General features: G+C 38.1%; 1 protein-coding gene across 2 annotated transcripts; it reads left to right on the forward strand.

Annotated features, from left to right (window-relative positions):
- Nucleotides 1-772: 772 nt before the first annotated feature.
- On the forward strand, nucleotides 773-15,222 carry LOC107802191 (protein decapping 5-like). Of its 2 annotated transcripts, none has more exons than XM_075256413.1 (11): nucleotides 773-1,155; nucleotides 7,904-8,004; nucleotides 10,608-10,679; nucleotides 10,762-11,643; nucleotides 12,224-12,283; nucleotides 12,376-12,441; nucleotides 12,642-12,707; nucleotides 13,129-13,200; nucleotides 13,835-14,035; nucleotides 14,351-14,455; nucleotides 14,539-15,222. In XM_075256413.1, the coding sequence occupies exons 1-11, from the start codon at nucleotides 1,011-1,013 to the stop codon at nucleotides 14,680-14,682; spliced, it is 1,914 nt and encodes a 637-aa protein (XP_075112514.1). In that variant the 5' UTR covers nucleotides 773-1,010; the 3' UTR covers nucleotides 14,683-15,222. The 2 variants fall into 2 exon arrangements, with proteins under 2 accessions (XP_075112514.1, XP_016481130.2); XM_016625644.2 differs by lacking the exon at nucleotides 773-1,155 and adding an exon at nucleotides 6,937-7,819.
- Nucleotides 15,223-15,655: the final 433 nt, after the last annotated feature.

A 15,655-nucleotide genomic window follows, 5' to 3' on the forward strand; every position in this document is an offset into this window, starting at 1 on the left:
AGACTGTTACAGAGAGATTTGACTGTAATAGGAACTCGAATAGAGAGATTAGGTATACTTTCTTGTCTATGTCCTATCTCATGGAGTAATAGATTAATAGTCAAGGTCCTTAAAAAAGGGAAAAATTCAAAAATAGCTAGATTTACAATTGGTCGTTCAAAAATAGCACAGTTTCAAAAGTAATCGAAATTTAGCCATTTTTCATGTAAAGATAAATCTGAGCGAAAACACTGTTCAAAACCCGGAAAATACGCCAGTATAGTATACTGGAGTTCCAGCATAAGTATGCTTGAACTCCAGCATATTATACTGGAGTTCCAGGATAAGTATGTTAGAACTCCAGCATAATATGATGGAGTTCCAGCATAAGTACACAAGAACTCCAGCATAATATACTGGAGTTCCAGCAAGTATAATTGTCCAATATAATATACTGGAGTTTGGAGCACCGATGCTCCAGTCTCCAGTATATTATACTGGAGTCAGTAAAGTATACTGGTCCAGCATAATATGCTAGAGTTCATACACAGGTGCACCGAACTCCAGTATATTATGCTGGACCGGTCTCTGTTGCAGCAAAATAGTGATTATTTTTCATTGACTTCGTAAAAGCTGGCTATTTTTGAATGACCAGTCCGAAAACTGGTTATACCGTGCTATTTTTACTAAAAAAATCTTTGAAAAGAAAAAAAAGTATATCCAATTCCTACGTGGGAATGGACCCCTTTTTGTGCACTAGAATACAGAAAAAAGGAATAAACTAAAAGAAAAAAAATAATAAAAAAAAGAGGAACTATTAAATGGAGAGGGAAAAACAGTTCAGTGCATTGGCAGAAGGCAGAAAACAGCTTCGTTCCTCGCTATTGACAAGTAACACCTAAAACAAAAAACGGGAAGCGGTTTCATCTGGATTCTTCTTCCTCATTCCGATTCTTGTAATCTCTTCTCTTTTCCTCCGCTATAAATTCTTCGCTAACTATCCCTTAGGGTTTCACACAACTCGAACAACAATGGCAGCGGCGACAGTGACCGCGGCCAAGACGGCCGACTCCTACATTGGGAGTCTCATTTGTTTGGTTTCAAAATCCGATATTCGTTATGAAGGTTTTCTTTTCCATCTCGACTCTCACGATTCAACCATTGGTCTTCGTAACGGTATACTACTTTTTGCTCTCCTTCTCTTACTCTGATACTGATTTTTGTTCTTTTTTTTTTTTGGTTGTATCTGTGTCTTTTTTAACGTTGCGTTTGTTATCTATGCCAATTCTTAGCGTTTTTGTGGGTTTCTTGTCTCCATTTTAAAAATAAAGAGAAAGAATCATTCTCTTGTTAATTTGGAATTCTGTAGTGATTTTAGTGTGCATGTGTGTTATGTGAGTTCTGGTGATCAGCATTAATAAATTGAATCTTTTACTTATAGCTAGTATTACTGTTGTTATCAGTTATCATATTTGTTTCTGTTATAATTGAAGTTCTGTTCGGGAGGATATCGAAAGAAGGAAAAAAGATGTTAATTTTCCAAGAAAAGAAAAATCAAGATTAGAACTTTTGAAATTATATGAGTAAATATTCAATCACATGGACTGTTCCAAAATAAAATCAATCACATGGACTGTTCCAAAAGAAAATCAATCACATGGTTTTCAAGATTGGTGATGTAAGTCATCTAGTGTTAGGGAGGGAAAAGATAGGAAAATTGTATGAAGTGGAAAATGGAAATCAGATACTCCGTAGCATTTAATCAAGGGGGAGAGAGAATAGGAGGGAAAAGGTTTCTATGGATAGCGCTTCGCAAAAAAAGAAAAAAGAAAAAAAAAGGAAGATGAATTCAATGACAGTTCATTGCTCTTTTCTTTCTCAACTACTTTGTTAGGGCATATCCATGTATGGTACTTTGCAAAAAATAAGAGATTCAAGGGTGCAAGGATATAGAGAATGAGTCGTCGAAAGTTCCATAAAACTATTGTTTCTCATTACTTTGTTAGGGCATGTGTAAAACCTAACAGCACCAAGCAATATGATAGAGCTGCCACTTAAAACTAATTAAGAATCTTCAGAAGTTTAATGACACCGTAGGAATTCACCAAATGAGGAAGCAAAAATCTTAGTAGGATATTCAATTATACCTAATGCAGCGTTATTCAATACCGAGGGTAACTTTGAGATGCATACATGTAATTGGGATCATAGAGTCTACACCTGCATCTCCTTTTCGAGCAAGATTCGTCATGCTGCTAAGTTTTCTTCTGTCTTCTTCTTCCATTGCCGTCCACATCCTTGTTTTGCCTGTGATTTGTGAATTTGGAAGTGGAGGTTGTCACGTCGATCAGAAGATCATGTTTGACTTGAAAGAAAGTGACATCTATAATTATTTTGAAATAAAGCATCTATAATTATTACACAGTTGGTAAACTGGAAATTGTTAACTTTGTTTGAAGATATATTAGACCAGAATTTTGCACACCATTCTAGACCGGCTTGGTGAATGCTTCTTTCTTTCTATATATATATATATCTTTACAATTGATTTTCTTCTGTTGTAGGTCTACTTCCTGTGACAAATCTATTCTATTACTTCTATCGCATTTTGAATAACTGTTTTGAAGAGTCAAACATTTACCAAGACTTATTTCAGACTCATTTATTCTTTTAAACTCATTTTCTTTTTCAAAATATTCCAATTATTTAAGAGCCATGGTTTAAAGTATTCATTATTTAGCTCAATACTTGAACTTCCATTCTCAAATGATGAATGAATCAATGTCCATAATTTATTTTTATATTTGATTATTAGATCCTTTTATATTTCCTCAATACTCTGAATAACACCATTCATTCTGGAATGGAGGGAATAACACTTACTAGAGTACTGTTCCTAAATAAGCTCATCTTAATGTAAAGTGCTAGACAAGTTGGATTTTTGGTTACACTAAGCCTGGTATTTAAATGGAGAACAATAGAAGGGTGGGCCCATTATGCCCGGTTTCAAAGGCTGCAATTGGTCCCAAGGGTTGGCCCCAGGCAGATTTCTTGGTCATAAAAACGTTGAATTTTTGTTACTTCTATATATTTTTCAATATGTATATCGTGATTCATGGTTAACTGAGTATTTATAGTTATCTAAGTCCATATTTAGAAACTAACTATGCATTTTCTCCTGATCATTTGGAAAATCTAGGAAGTCTTATTAGCTGATTTTTGTTTGGAGAAAGGTTCTATGATATAATGTTTTTTTGGAAATTGGCAAAGACATTAATATAGTCATAAATGTTTGCATCTAAAGACTTGTTGTAACATACAACAGAAAAAAGAAGTGAATGAAATGGCATATGATGCTCTAATGCTGCTTATAATCATATGAAACATCTTATGGGACAAACCTCTCCATGATGTAAAACTAGGCCATCTACGTATTGGGTACTGGACGTGTTAGTATACCCTCATATTAGGTGAATTACTTCTTCATGAAATTCACCATTGAAGTTCCAAACTTCCAAGAAATTATTTTTTTCAAGATTCAACCATAAAAGGGTGGTGGTTTGGGTAGCATTGGTTTGGTCATGCAGATTAAATGAAGATCTTAAGGGTAACAATAGCATGGTCTAATGGTCAACAAAGTGGATGAAAACGGTGGAAACCGAGTTTCAAATCTCAGCAGAGACAAAAAATACTAGTAGGTGGTTTCACACATGCATAAGTCTTGTTTCGGTACGTGTACTGATGGAAGGCAGTAGGGACTTGGTGGAATAGTCGATGTGCTCTCAAGTCGACCCCAACACTGCTGTTATAACAAAAAAATATGGAAAGGCTTAAGGAACTTCTGTAGCCATCTGTGCATCTTTACACCCTAAATTCTGCATAATTCATGCATGCATAGGCGAATATGTACAAACATGCATGCCTGACCAAAATGATTTGCGTGGTAGGTAAATGCTATAATAAAAAATAGTCATAATGTATTTTTTCCAAAAATATTAGGCGTAATGCAAGATTTTGATTCCTGGTGACTGATTGGTCTGTCATTGAATCAATATCTAATTTGAGGTGTAATCCATACATGTAAATTGGAAAGTAGGCCCTTCTCGATTTTGTATCTCTGTCAGTCTCCTTAGTAAGCACGTAAAAGGAAGAATATCTGGATTCAGTTAATGAAGCTTCCAGTTGCTTTAAAGGCATGTTGACGAATTCAAAATAGAGTATTGGTTAGAAATGAATGATAACTTCTAGAACTACTATTTGGAAATAAAGCTCTCTCTCTTTGTGTAAAAGAAATTACAAATTGTTTACTACAGGCAACCAAAAAAGCCAATCTTTTACTTACTGATCTCCATTTTGTCAAGCAATATGATGATTTTGTATTTCCTGTATTTTGTTTCTTGCAGTTAGAGGAAACGTAAAAGAAAGAACACAAGATTTAACGTGGTTCGGATCAAAATAATCCTACGTCCACCAGAGAACAGTTGCCTTTTTATTATTAACAAAGGAAGGGGAGAGTTCCCAATTACACTTAAGAGAATTTCTCTCTTAACTCTCTACTCACTACAATGTATTGTATTATTTTTGGGATGGTTTCTACAAATGAAGGAGTGCATCTATTTATAGAGGTAAAGACCTCCTCTTGATGTCATGGGTGACATCAAACTACCTCCTCTTGATGTCATGGGTGACATCAAACTACCTCCTCTTGATGTCATGGGTGACATCAAAGGAGGAAGCTTCCTCCTAGCATCCACACCAACTCTTTCCACCAACTCTTCCAATTGGCATGCCATTGTTGACTAAACATACACTAACACTTTCAATCTCCACCTTGGTTTGCGTTTCGAGCGTGCGTGTGAACAACTCTGGCCAAAACTTCTAAGCTTACTGGGCAACCCTGTTGTAAGAAACAAGAAGAATCAAACCATTGTTGAACATATCACCTCCACCTAACAACTGTTCTCTTCGGAGTTGCATCAGTTGATGCACACCCCCGCCAAGTCCTTGCAGTGTGCAAACTTAGCGAGCGGGACTATCTTGGTCAACATGTCTACAGCATTATCGTCTGTGATATCCTTCACGACCTTGATAGTTCCCTCTTCAACGACATCTCGAATAAAATGAAATCTGACATCAATGTGTTAGTGCGCTCATGAAATCTATAATTTTTCATTAGATGAATAGCACTCTGACTATCACATCTAAGAGTTGATTCCAGCTTAACCAAACTCAATTCCGCTACTAAACCTTTCAACCAGATAGTTTCCTTCACCGCCTCCGCTGCTGCCATGTATTCTGCTTCTGTCGTAGACAAAGCGACAATCGACTGCAGAGTCGACTTCCAACTAACGACACTGCCAACGAGGGTAAAGATGTATCCAGTTGTGGACCTTCTTCTGTCAAGATCTCCTGCATAGTCAGAATCTACATAACCGAGAATTGAAATACCTCCACCACTTTTTCGAAAGGTCAGACCAACACCAGAAGCTCCTTTGAGATATCTCAATATCCACTTGACAGCTTCCCAATGCCTCTTTCCTGGGCTGGACATGTATCCACTTACCACACTTACAGATTGAGCAATATCTGGACGTGTGCATACCATAGCATACATAATGCTACCAACTGCACTGGCATAAGGAATCTTTGATATATGCTCCACCTCATCCTCGGACCGAGGCATTTGTAACTCTGAAAGTTTAAAATGAGGAGCTAATGGTGTACTTACAGGCTTGCACGTATGCATATTGAATCTCTCGAGAACCCTTTCAATATACCCAAACCTTTCGTGAGAAATCATCAATAAAAGTGAGAAGATACCTCTTTCTGCCCTTCGATGTTAGTTTAGAGGGACCTCATTAATCTGAATGGATGTAGTCTAGCACTCCTCTTGTCTTGTGTTTACCAGTGCTGAAGCTGACCTTCTTCTTCTTCCCTAGAATGCAGTGCTCACAGAAATCAAGTGTGCTGATCTTCTCACCTTCCAAAAGGTTACGATTGCTCAACATCTCCAGTCCACGTGCGCTCATATGGCCTAGTCTCATGTGTCATAGTCTTGCCTTGTCATCATTAGATAACTGCACTGTAGATGCATTTGCAGAGCCAACAATGGTGCTTCCGGCCAATGTGTAAAGGCCATTCTCCAGCTTGCCTTTCAGCATGACTAAAGAACCTTTAGTCACCTTTATAGTTCCTGCTTCGCTCATGTACCTGTAGCCTTGTTCATCCAGAGTACTCAGGGAGATCAAATTCTTCTTCAGATCAGGAACATGACGGACTTGTGTAATAGTCCTCACGACTCCATCATGGCAGCGAACCCGAACTGAGCCAATGCCAACTATTGCACAAGTTGCATTATTGCCCATTACTACGGTTCCTCCACTTTTCTCATAGCTGCTAAACCAGTCTTTTTGGAACGTCATATGCAGAGTACAAGCAGAGTCTAACACCCATTTGTTTCCATAACTACTATTATTATTACACGATGTTGTTAGTACATAATCATTATCAAAATCATGTACCTGTTCAACTGTAGATGCACTCGCCTTTTCCTTGGACTTTAACATTGGGCAATCTCGTTCAAAGTGCCCCTTCTTGCCACAACCCCAACACTCTGTATTCTTCTTGTTCACACGAGACTTTGATCTGTGCTTTGATTTGCTCTTTCCCTGTTGGCTAGTCCGGCCTCTCACAAAGAGCCCACTTGCCTGGTCATCTCTATCTCCTTCAATGTGCCTCCGCACATCACTAGAGTTAAGTGCCTTCCGCACTTGCTCAAGCTTGATAGGCTCCTTGCTATACATCATTGAATTCCCAATATCACGATATCCTGAAGTCAATGAAAATAGCAAAGCACATGCAAGCGTCTCCTCCTCCTTTTTAATTCCTGCAATCTATAAGTCCATGAAAGTTTATTGAATGCATTTAAATGATCTTGTAACGAAGTACCTGACCCCATCTTAAATGTGTGAAGACGCCGTTGTAACATCCTTGTTGTCACTGATCGGTCTTGGTATAACCCTTCTAGCTTTTCTCATAACTGTTTGGCCGTCTCTTCGGTACCCGTACTCACTTCACAAAGCACGTTAGGTGCAATGGATAGTTGGATTGCACTCAATGCATCCCCTTCAATCTTCTCCTTGTCGGGAGCTGATATATCCTTAGGATACTTTCCGTCAATAGCATGGATTGAACCTTCCCTCCGCAGTAACGCCATCATCTGGATCTTCCAGATATTGAAGTTGTTGCGTCCACTGAATCTATCAATTTCAAACATCATGGAACTCATCTTTGCTTGTTCTTCCTCCTTGGATCGTTAAAGAATCTTGTTGCTCTGATGCCAATTGTTAGCGGAAACGTAAAAGAAAGAACACAAGATTTAACGTGGTTCGGATCAAAATAATTCTACGTCCACCAGAGAACAATTGCCTTTTTATTATTAACAAAGGAAGGGGAGAGTTCTCAATTACACTTAAGAGAATTTCTCTCTTAACTCTCTACTCACTACAATGTGTTGTATTATTTTTGGGATGGTTTCTACAAATGAAGGAGTGCATCTATTTATAGAGGTAAAGACCTCCTCTTGATGTCATTGGTGACATCAAACTACCTCCTCTTGATGTCATGGGTGACATCAAAGGAGGAAGCTTCCTCCTAGCATCCACACCAACTCTTTCCACCAACTCTTCCAATTGGCATGCCATTGTTGACTAAACATAAACCAACACTTTCACTTGCCAATCTGTTATTGTGATATTTTAAATGTATCTAGTGTTATTCATATTGATAGCAATTCAGTTGTTTGGCCAGCTTTATGTATCAGTATGGATTGGTTCTGGAGGTATAGAACATTGTTCTCATGTCAAACTTTTTGCTTCATATCATGTACACTTTTGACGCTTAAATAATCTATATCTGGCTGCAGTGAAATCTTTTGGAACAGAAGGACGAAGAACAGATGGACCTCAGGTCTCTCCTAGTGACAAAATCTATGAGTTCATATTCTTCCGAGGTAGTGATATAAAGGTGAGCTCTACTTACATTTTACCTTTCTTACTTGTCGACTAGGGTTTTTGAGGTGAATGGATTGTGTTCAAACAATTTAGGATGTTGTGAAGCTGTTCTGATTACTTCTTATGATTCAGATTGGCTCACTTGTTTTGTACCTTGTGCTTTCTATTACAATAAAAGACAGTTTTCCGCGTCCTCATCAGCCATTGATCATTCTATGAATAAAACTTGCTTTGAGGTGTTAAACATTGTTAGCTTTTTGTTCCGTGAGAGAGCTGCTTTTAATATTCACTTTGGTTTTTACTGGTTTTATTAATTTTGAAAGTTTGTCGGGTGATTAGCCAAAAACTATTTTGCTTTACGCCCTCAAAAAAAAAAAAAAAGTTGGTAATCTTATGATCCTGGTGATTTGAACCTCTTACTTTCAGTTTGCTTGGCTGACGTTCCTTCACCCTATGCTTAATATTTTTTCCCCCAGATAAGTCAAATAGTTTTAGATATATACACCAGGATGGTGTTAGCTATACAAAAAAGTTTAGTTCAAATTTGGTTTTCGAATGTGGAGAATAAAGAAGGTCTTGTCAAGCACTTGAAACTGCTGTTTTGTATGTTCATATATCTATCCTATTTTCTTCAAGTGCCACTTCCTGCATGCATGGTTGAGGACAATTATCAGGTTGTCTCTCTTCTTTTTTATTTGATAAGGAAAAATATAAGGATGCGACCATACCAGCACTAACGCACCGGATCCCATCAGGTTGTCTCTCTTCTTGTACCTTTGAGCTTGTCAAAAGACCACTGATTAGAAATACATGCAAGAATACCACCAGCTTGTATTAAGCCAAAACCACTAGTTTTCATCTAACTTTTTTTTCTTTTTTAATCTGAGTTATTCTAGATTACAAAGTGTGGTCACTATATGCAGTAGTAGTACCAGCTGCTGTTGAGATAAAAACACTAGCTTTCATTGGAAGATCTTGTGCTATCTTCGAAATTGTTAATTTAGTTGTGCAATAGTTAAAGGTATTCAAGAGAAACGTTGCATGACAGATCCTTACGTCCCTTTGTTATTTTCTTCTGCAGTTTTACATTCTCGTTCCAGTTACCAGTTTTTACTGGCGCTTTTCCAAATATCATGTTCATAGTTAACGATTTGACTGCTTCTGATACTTTTTAGCTATCGAACTAAGCCTACTGATTGCCCTTGTCACTTCATCAAATGCAACTCTTTTGAGAGGCATGAGACCTCTATAACCAGGGGTAGGGCAGGGTAGAGGGTATTGATGAAGTTGTGGTATATGCTATCCTTCTGAGAACTTTATGAGTTTGATTTAAAAATCATCACGTAGAAAGTTAAGCTACATGTTAATTTTGGGTTCAGAACTGTGTAATGTTTTGTGTCATTAGCTTTATGTATGCTCTCCAGTGAACAGCTTTTTAGGATGTTAACTGTAAGTTCTCATTTCTCAATAAAATTTATACTTCAGCTACACCTTAAAAGGTAGGTGTTTTAGGAGGCTATTATGAGATACTAAGGAGTACTGCTAGACAAAAGCATAACATTATGATAAGGAATGAGTTTTCCAGCATAAGAAATACACGAGGACCTACAGATAAAACTAACTAGCACTGGAAAAAAGGATTTGAGAGGTGGTTAACCAGAAAGAAAAAGATTATGCCATTATGGTTAGGAGAATAGGTATTAGAAGGTGATATGTGTTTCTCTTTTTTGGATGGGAAGCTCAAAATGTCAGAGACTGATATTGATAGCTCTGTTGTTGTCATATGCTTCTACGAATTGCCAGCTTGGAACTCCAATATTGGTCCTAAGCCCTTATATAGACTATATTCAGGAGTTCAGCAGTCGGTTAGCCTATGTTCAAGAATAGCTAGCTAAGTTGATGAGAATCCAGTATTGCTGAACATGTAACGATCTAATCCTCGTACATACAACATATACTTAACAACTTAAATGTATTCTTTTTAATATATATCTTGGAGACCCATAAGAGCAGCATGGTTCATGAAAGATTCCTCTTAATAAGCCCATTCTGTAGCAAAGGATTATATGCCTGAATTGGAAAAAGGGGAGGGCAAGTGCTCAGCTCTCTCTTCTTCTTTCCTTCTTTCATCTAAGCTGCATGGTAACATATGTTTCCATTCAGGGCTCCAATGGTAAGAAAAAAAGAGATCTTCCTGATTGTTACATCAGGTGGGTGCTGAAAGTGGTATTGAAAGGTAGGCATCGTGTGGGTGATATTCGGGTTTGTCATCCGTGTTGGTGAACATAACATCCTGTATATGTCGTTTTTTAATCTACCCACAATTTGGTTTTGTAAGAGGAAGACATGATAGAAAAGATATTATTTGCAATGTTTAAGTAAAACTTATGGCCCGGAATAGGGAAGAAGTCTCAAGGAGGAAAAAAGTGACTTCTCGTCTTCAGTTGGCTGAAATGAAAGTTGAATTCTATGGAAGAGCTGGAAGGTTTCATTGATGAAAGTTCAATTGAATTAACAATAGACATATTTATCTTTACTATAAAAGATATCCTTCTTTCTTCTGAAAACATGATCTCATTCTGAATCTCTCTTTTCCTTTTGTCTTGAGTTTCCCAGGATCTGCAGGTTATATCTTCTCCACCACCTCAAAGTACATCAGTTGTTCCCGACGATCCAGCGATAATACAGGTATATTCATCTCTATATGGATTAGTTGTTCTGATTACATCATGGAGACTTGTCTAACCTTGTGCATGTGAATTTTTTGCAGTCTCATTTTCCTCAACCCATACCTACAACTATGGCCTCGACATCTCCTGGTGCTGCAACAGTAGCAAATGTTAGTACCAGTGCACAACCCATTCTACCTGTTACACCTTTCCAGTTGAATCAGGCCCGTGACCCATTGACATCAGGTTCTAGCCTTCCGGGCTCATCGCTCCCTCCTCCACCTGTAAATATCAGTCGGCCTGCTGTGCCTAATTATTCGCCAACATTAATTGGGCCCTCAGGAGGTGTTTCTCATTTTCAACAGCACCGTTTTCCCCCGCCGCCACAGAGTTTGGTGGCATTGCTCCCCCCGGTTCAGCAGCAGGTGCAGTACCAAAATGTAAATGCATCTGCAGCTGGAGGATCCAGCTCTTCTGGACACCATCATCCCTTGCTGCTGACTGGTACTACCAGCTCCCCAAATACACTGCCTCCCTTGCTGCCAACACCATCTGTTCAATCTAATCCGGGGCAGTTTGCTAAACTGGTGTCTAATTTGTCATCTATTCCAATGCCAAATAATAGATCTAGTGCTCTTTCAAGTGTAGCCGTGGATCCTGGCCCAAAAATGGCATCTCCTTTACCAGAAGTACTTAATGCTACTCCGCCTCCAGTAACTAGTGAACCAAGTTCAGTTGATATGACAATCTCTCAAATTGTAACATCTAGTGTAGAGACAACTGGTGTATCTTTCAGCAAGCAGTCAAAACTATCTCCCATGACAATTGAGGGACAGTCAGGACTGAAACAGTCCTCTTCGTCTCGGTCACTGCAGACCACACGTATCGATGCAAAGACTGCTCAAGCATCAGTAGTGGAACCTCTGCCATCAGATAGAACAGAAAAACCCATGGAGTCATTGCCGAAATCCACAACTAAAACTGTAAGTCCACTCTTTGTTCCCTCAGTTCCTGGTTAGTTCTCCCTCATATGATATGATGTGGGCACTTATAGTAGACAGATGAGCTGATATCATCCTTTTCCCTATTATTAAATTATGTTTCGTGTGTAAACCATATTTTGTTCCTTGTCAATAATCAGTTAAATCATAACTATTGCTAATCAGTAAACAACCAAGTTAACTGTTGTTGCTTGCAGTTTACTTGTAAACTACATTAAGGTTAAAAAAAATGAAAGCAGCAAATAATAACCAAAATTGTTCTTCGATGCTATGAAACTCAACATGTAAGCATCTTCCGCCTTGACTTGCTTCATACTTTAACACTTCAAAAAAGTTAGACCCTTAGGTAGTGCATATAATAAGCCATAAGCTGACTCCTTTCATGGAGATTCTATTATTTGTTTGTGTTTGAAAACTCTCCCTTTTCTCTTTCTTCGCCCTCTTTCCGTCTTCTAATTGCTTCGATTACTTTGTCTCGAAATAACACTAGTCAATATTCTTCTACTTTTTTCGGTGCTTGACAACACCCTCTTTATTTTTATTTTCTCCCTTCTCCTTCTAGTTGCATGGATCTACTTCATCTCATCATTATAAAGGCCAGTCTGCTCGGGGAAGAGATCAGGTAACTCTCTCTTTTGTTTCCATTTTCATTTAACACATATCACATATCTCTATTAGTGATATGTGTCTTATGGGACATTTTTATGCATTCAGGCGCATCGAGACCCTGCATCCACTAATATGAGTTATAGAGGCCGTGCACGAGGAAGGGGATATGTGGTAACTTACCAAACTTGTTTGACTTCTTTGAATTGCTAGTTTAAACTGGTGTTTTGGCCTGTTTTTAATAGAGATGCCAACCTGCGGGTGGTAGACAAACTCCATTTGTGTCTCACTTTCCTTGGTGCCAAGCCAAAAAGAGAGTTCAAGTTTTTCTATAGTCGGAAGTGAATTTTGCTCTTTCTTGTAATTCGTTTCAGGCAAATGGAGTTGCTTTATCCATACATCAAAGCTCAAGGAACCAGGCGGTTGGAAGAGGAAATGAGGTAAAGTTTATTAGGTTTAGAACATGTCTGTTTTTTTCATTACTGCCATACTTTACATGCATTTTGGCTAACTAGTAGTGAACCATCTGACGACTTACTCTTAATTGTAAAGTAATTAACATAAATGATTATTAATTTTCCCCCTCCCAGCTTGTTGGGGCTGCTTTACTTCCTCATCAGAGTAGAGGAAGAGGGTCAGTCCAGTTGGATATGTTTCTTTCTTCTCCTTGTTTATTTTCTTATCCCATTTCTTCAGAAAAAAATGCCTCTTTCTTTTAGGTTTTTCCTTTTTGATTGTCAAAGTTCTCTACTTGTATTCTCTTGTGTGGCCTATTTCTGTTTTCTTTTTAAAATTTCAGAGTTGTCTACTTGTCTTCTTATTATTATGCATATGACATCCTCCTTTTTCCCCTTTCCACAGTTCCACCTAAATGGTGTTCCGTTGCGCAATCATGGTGATGCGGGAAGTCATTTTCGGGGACGTGGAGCTAAGGTGACCATTGTTTGAGGAATTCATCTCATTGAGTATTCTTGACTAGACCTTTTATTAAAGAAAAATATTGAGTAGACATGCTATCCTTGAGGAGTCCTGGTAGCGATACTTTCTGGACTTCATTTTTAAGTTTTACTGCATGGAACAACTTAAGCCTTATGTAGTTCTGTTATGTCAAATTTCCTTATTTTGATGTACCTGCCTGTTTTATTCACTTCTCTTATTCCAAAATTGCATTCTTGTCTCACGTGTACATTTTCTATTTTCTACCATGGTTACGTTCAAAGTATCACTATAGATTCTTGTCACATATGATAATTAATTGTGTCTAGTTTTATGATTTCCCATCTTCCATATATTGTTATTGTGAAACACTTGTTTGCTCGCTCCTTTTCAAATCTATTTGCTTTCCTTATAAACAAGACATAGCTTATTTGGATGCATATCCCGTTTCTTCTTAAAGCCTACAGTTCCCCCATCCCTCTCCTTAGTGGAGATTCCTTTTTTCTTTCAAATCTTTTGCAAATAGGGAAACGTGAGCGTTTAGTATTGCGCTCTTCCTTGATTATATTCTTGTTGGTTTGTAAAACAATATAGTTTCACATCTTTACCCAGTATAACTTTTGTTTTTCAGACTCCGAATTCCCGTGTCAAAACAAGATTTAAGGAGGATTTTGATTTTGAGGCGATGAATGAGAAGTTCAATAAGGAAGAGGTGTGGGACTTACTCGGCAAAAATAACAAAGCTGAATCAGATGACGGAAATGAGGATGACAAAGAGATGGATGGTGTTAAGGGTGAAGCCAGAGAAGTACATGTAAGAGATGATAGCAAGGTAAGCTGGTGGAAATTCACACAAGTTGATTTATAAGCTGTCTAAGGTTTCTTTTTTTTTTTTGATTTGCACCGGGTGTCCGAGTCTCTTCGAGCCCCGACTATTCCCGGGGGTGCACAGGCCCTCGGAAAGGAATTTCCCGCAAGTGCACCACGGTTAATTCAGGTTTTACCCAGTCCGATGGCCCTCAGAAATTGTTTGCACCCAGTGGGTTTCGAACTTGAGACCTAGCTGTCTAAGGTTTCTTATCTATGCATGCTCTGTGCACGTGGCCTTTCTGTCTGGTTATTTATTAACTTCCTATTTGTTCTGCAGCCCGTTTACTGTAAGGATGATTTCTTTGATTCTCTTTCTTGTGATGCACTTGATCATGATTCTGGGAAAGTGAAGCTCTCTGAACAAAGGAAAAAAGATGCTGAGGTAATGGCCTCATTTTTTGCCCCACATGATTATAGATGCTTATCATTTTTCATTCCATTAAGAAACTTGTTGATGTGTTCCAGACATTTGGAGAGATCCCAAAACCTCAACGAGGTCATGGACAGGGACCACGCTGGGCTGGCGTATCTCAAGGCTCATATCGTGGCCGAGGACATGGCACTACACGAGGTGGTCGTGGTAAAGCAGTTTGGGGCCGTGTCAGTTAACATGAGCTTCCATGTTGATGCTGCAGGTGGCTGGTCTTCAGATGTAAAACCACCCTGCAATACCTAGTTGTGCGACAACTTCTGGTCGCGTTTAATTCAATATTATGGTTTAGTAAAATAAATATGGTCGAAAGATAGACTTCTATTCGACAGACTTTTATCTATGATGGTAAGAACTATTTAAAGCTGTAGGACTCTGGTAATCATAGAAGTATATGATCAGCGGTAAATGGTCAGCTGATACCACAACTTCTTGAGAAGAGGAAGACACAGCTGTGCTTCTACCCTTTTTACGAATAAAAGGGGAAAATAAGTAAGCAGTTAGAGCTGCTTCCAATAATATATTTACAAACTTTTTCAGCAGTATCCAATAGACATTGGAGGCGTTTTTAGTAGTTATAGCTGCTTTGAATAAATATTCAACGAACATTGTTGACAGTGTTGGATGGATATTGGTAGTGTTTTAGTATTTCTTGGAAGTGCTAAAAATGGATATTGGTTGTATTTAGTATTTCCTTGAAGTGCTAAAAAATGGATTGTTATGAGCTAGGTGCAACAACTAGCAGAATTCAGTGTGTTCAACAAGGTGCTGGATGTATTGGTATTAGACCTGAGAATAATAATGTGATAAACCAGGGGAGGCCAGATGGCAACGGTACTTTAAAGCGCGATGTTTACATAGGTCTGTCAAACAAGGGGTATTATTACTTCTAGCCCGCATCAGAAACTATTTATTTGGTAGTCGAAAAAGTATATAAAAATTGAATAATTTTTATATATAACATATATATACACATAAAATAGTACTATATTTTTTCGGTTATTATTTTGAGAGCGGTTATATAGTGTCATTTTCCCGTCAAACAACCTTTCTCTACCATTGAACCAATCTTGGAATGTTGCTTAAATAAAATGCAGAAGTTCATTTTCTTGTTTAATAACACATCTTGAGCTATTCAGGGTTTTAAATCTC

The sequence above is a fragment of the Nicotiana tabacum genome, chromosome 6, assembly GCF_000715075.1.
Source record: "Nicotiana tabacum cultivar K326 chromosome 6, ASM71507v2, whole genome shotgun sequence".
Taxonomy (NCBI): domain Eukaryota; kingdom Viridiplantae; phylum Streptophyta; class Magnoliopsida; order Solanales; family Solanaceae; genus Nicotiana; species Nicotiana tabacum.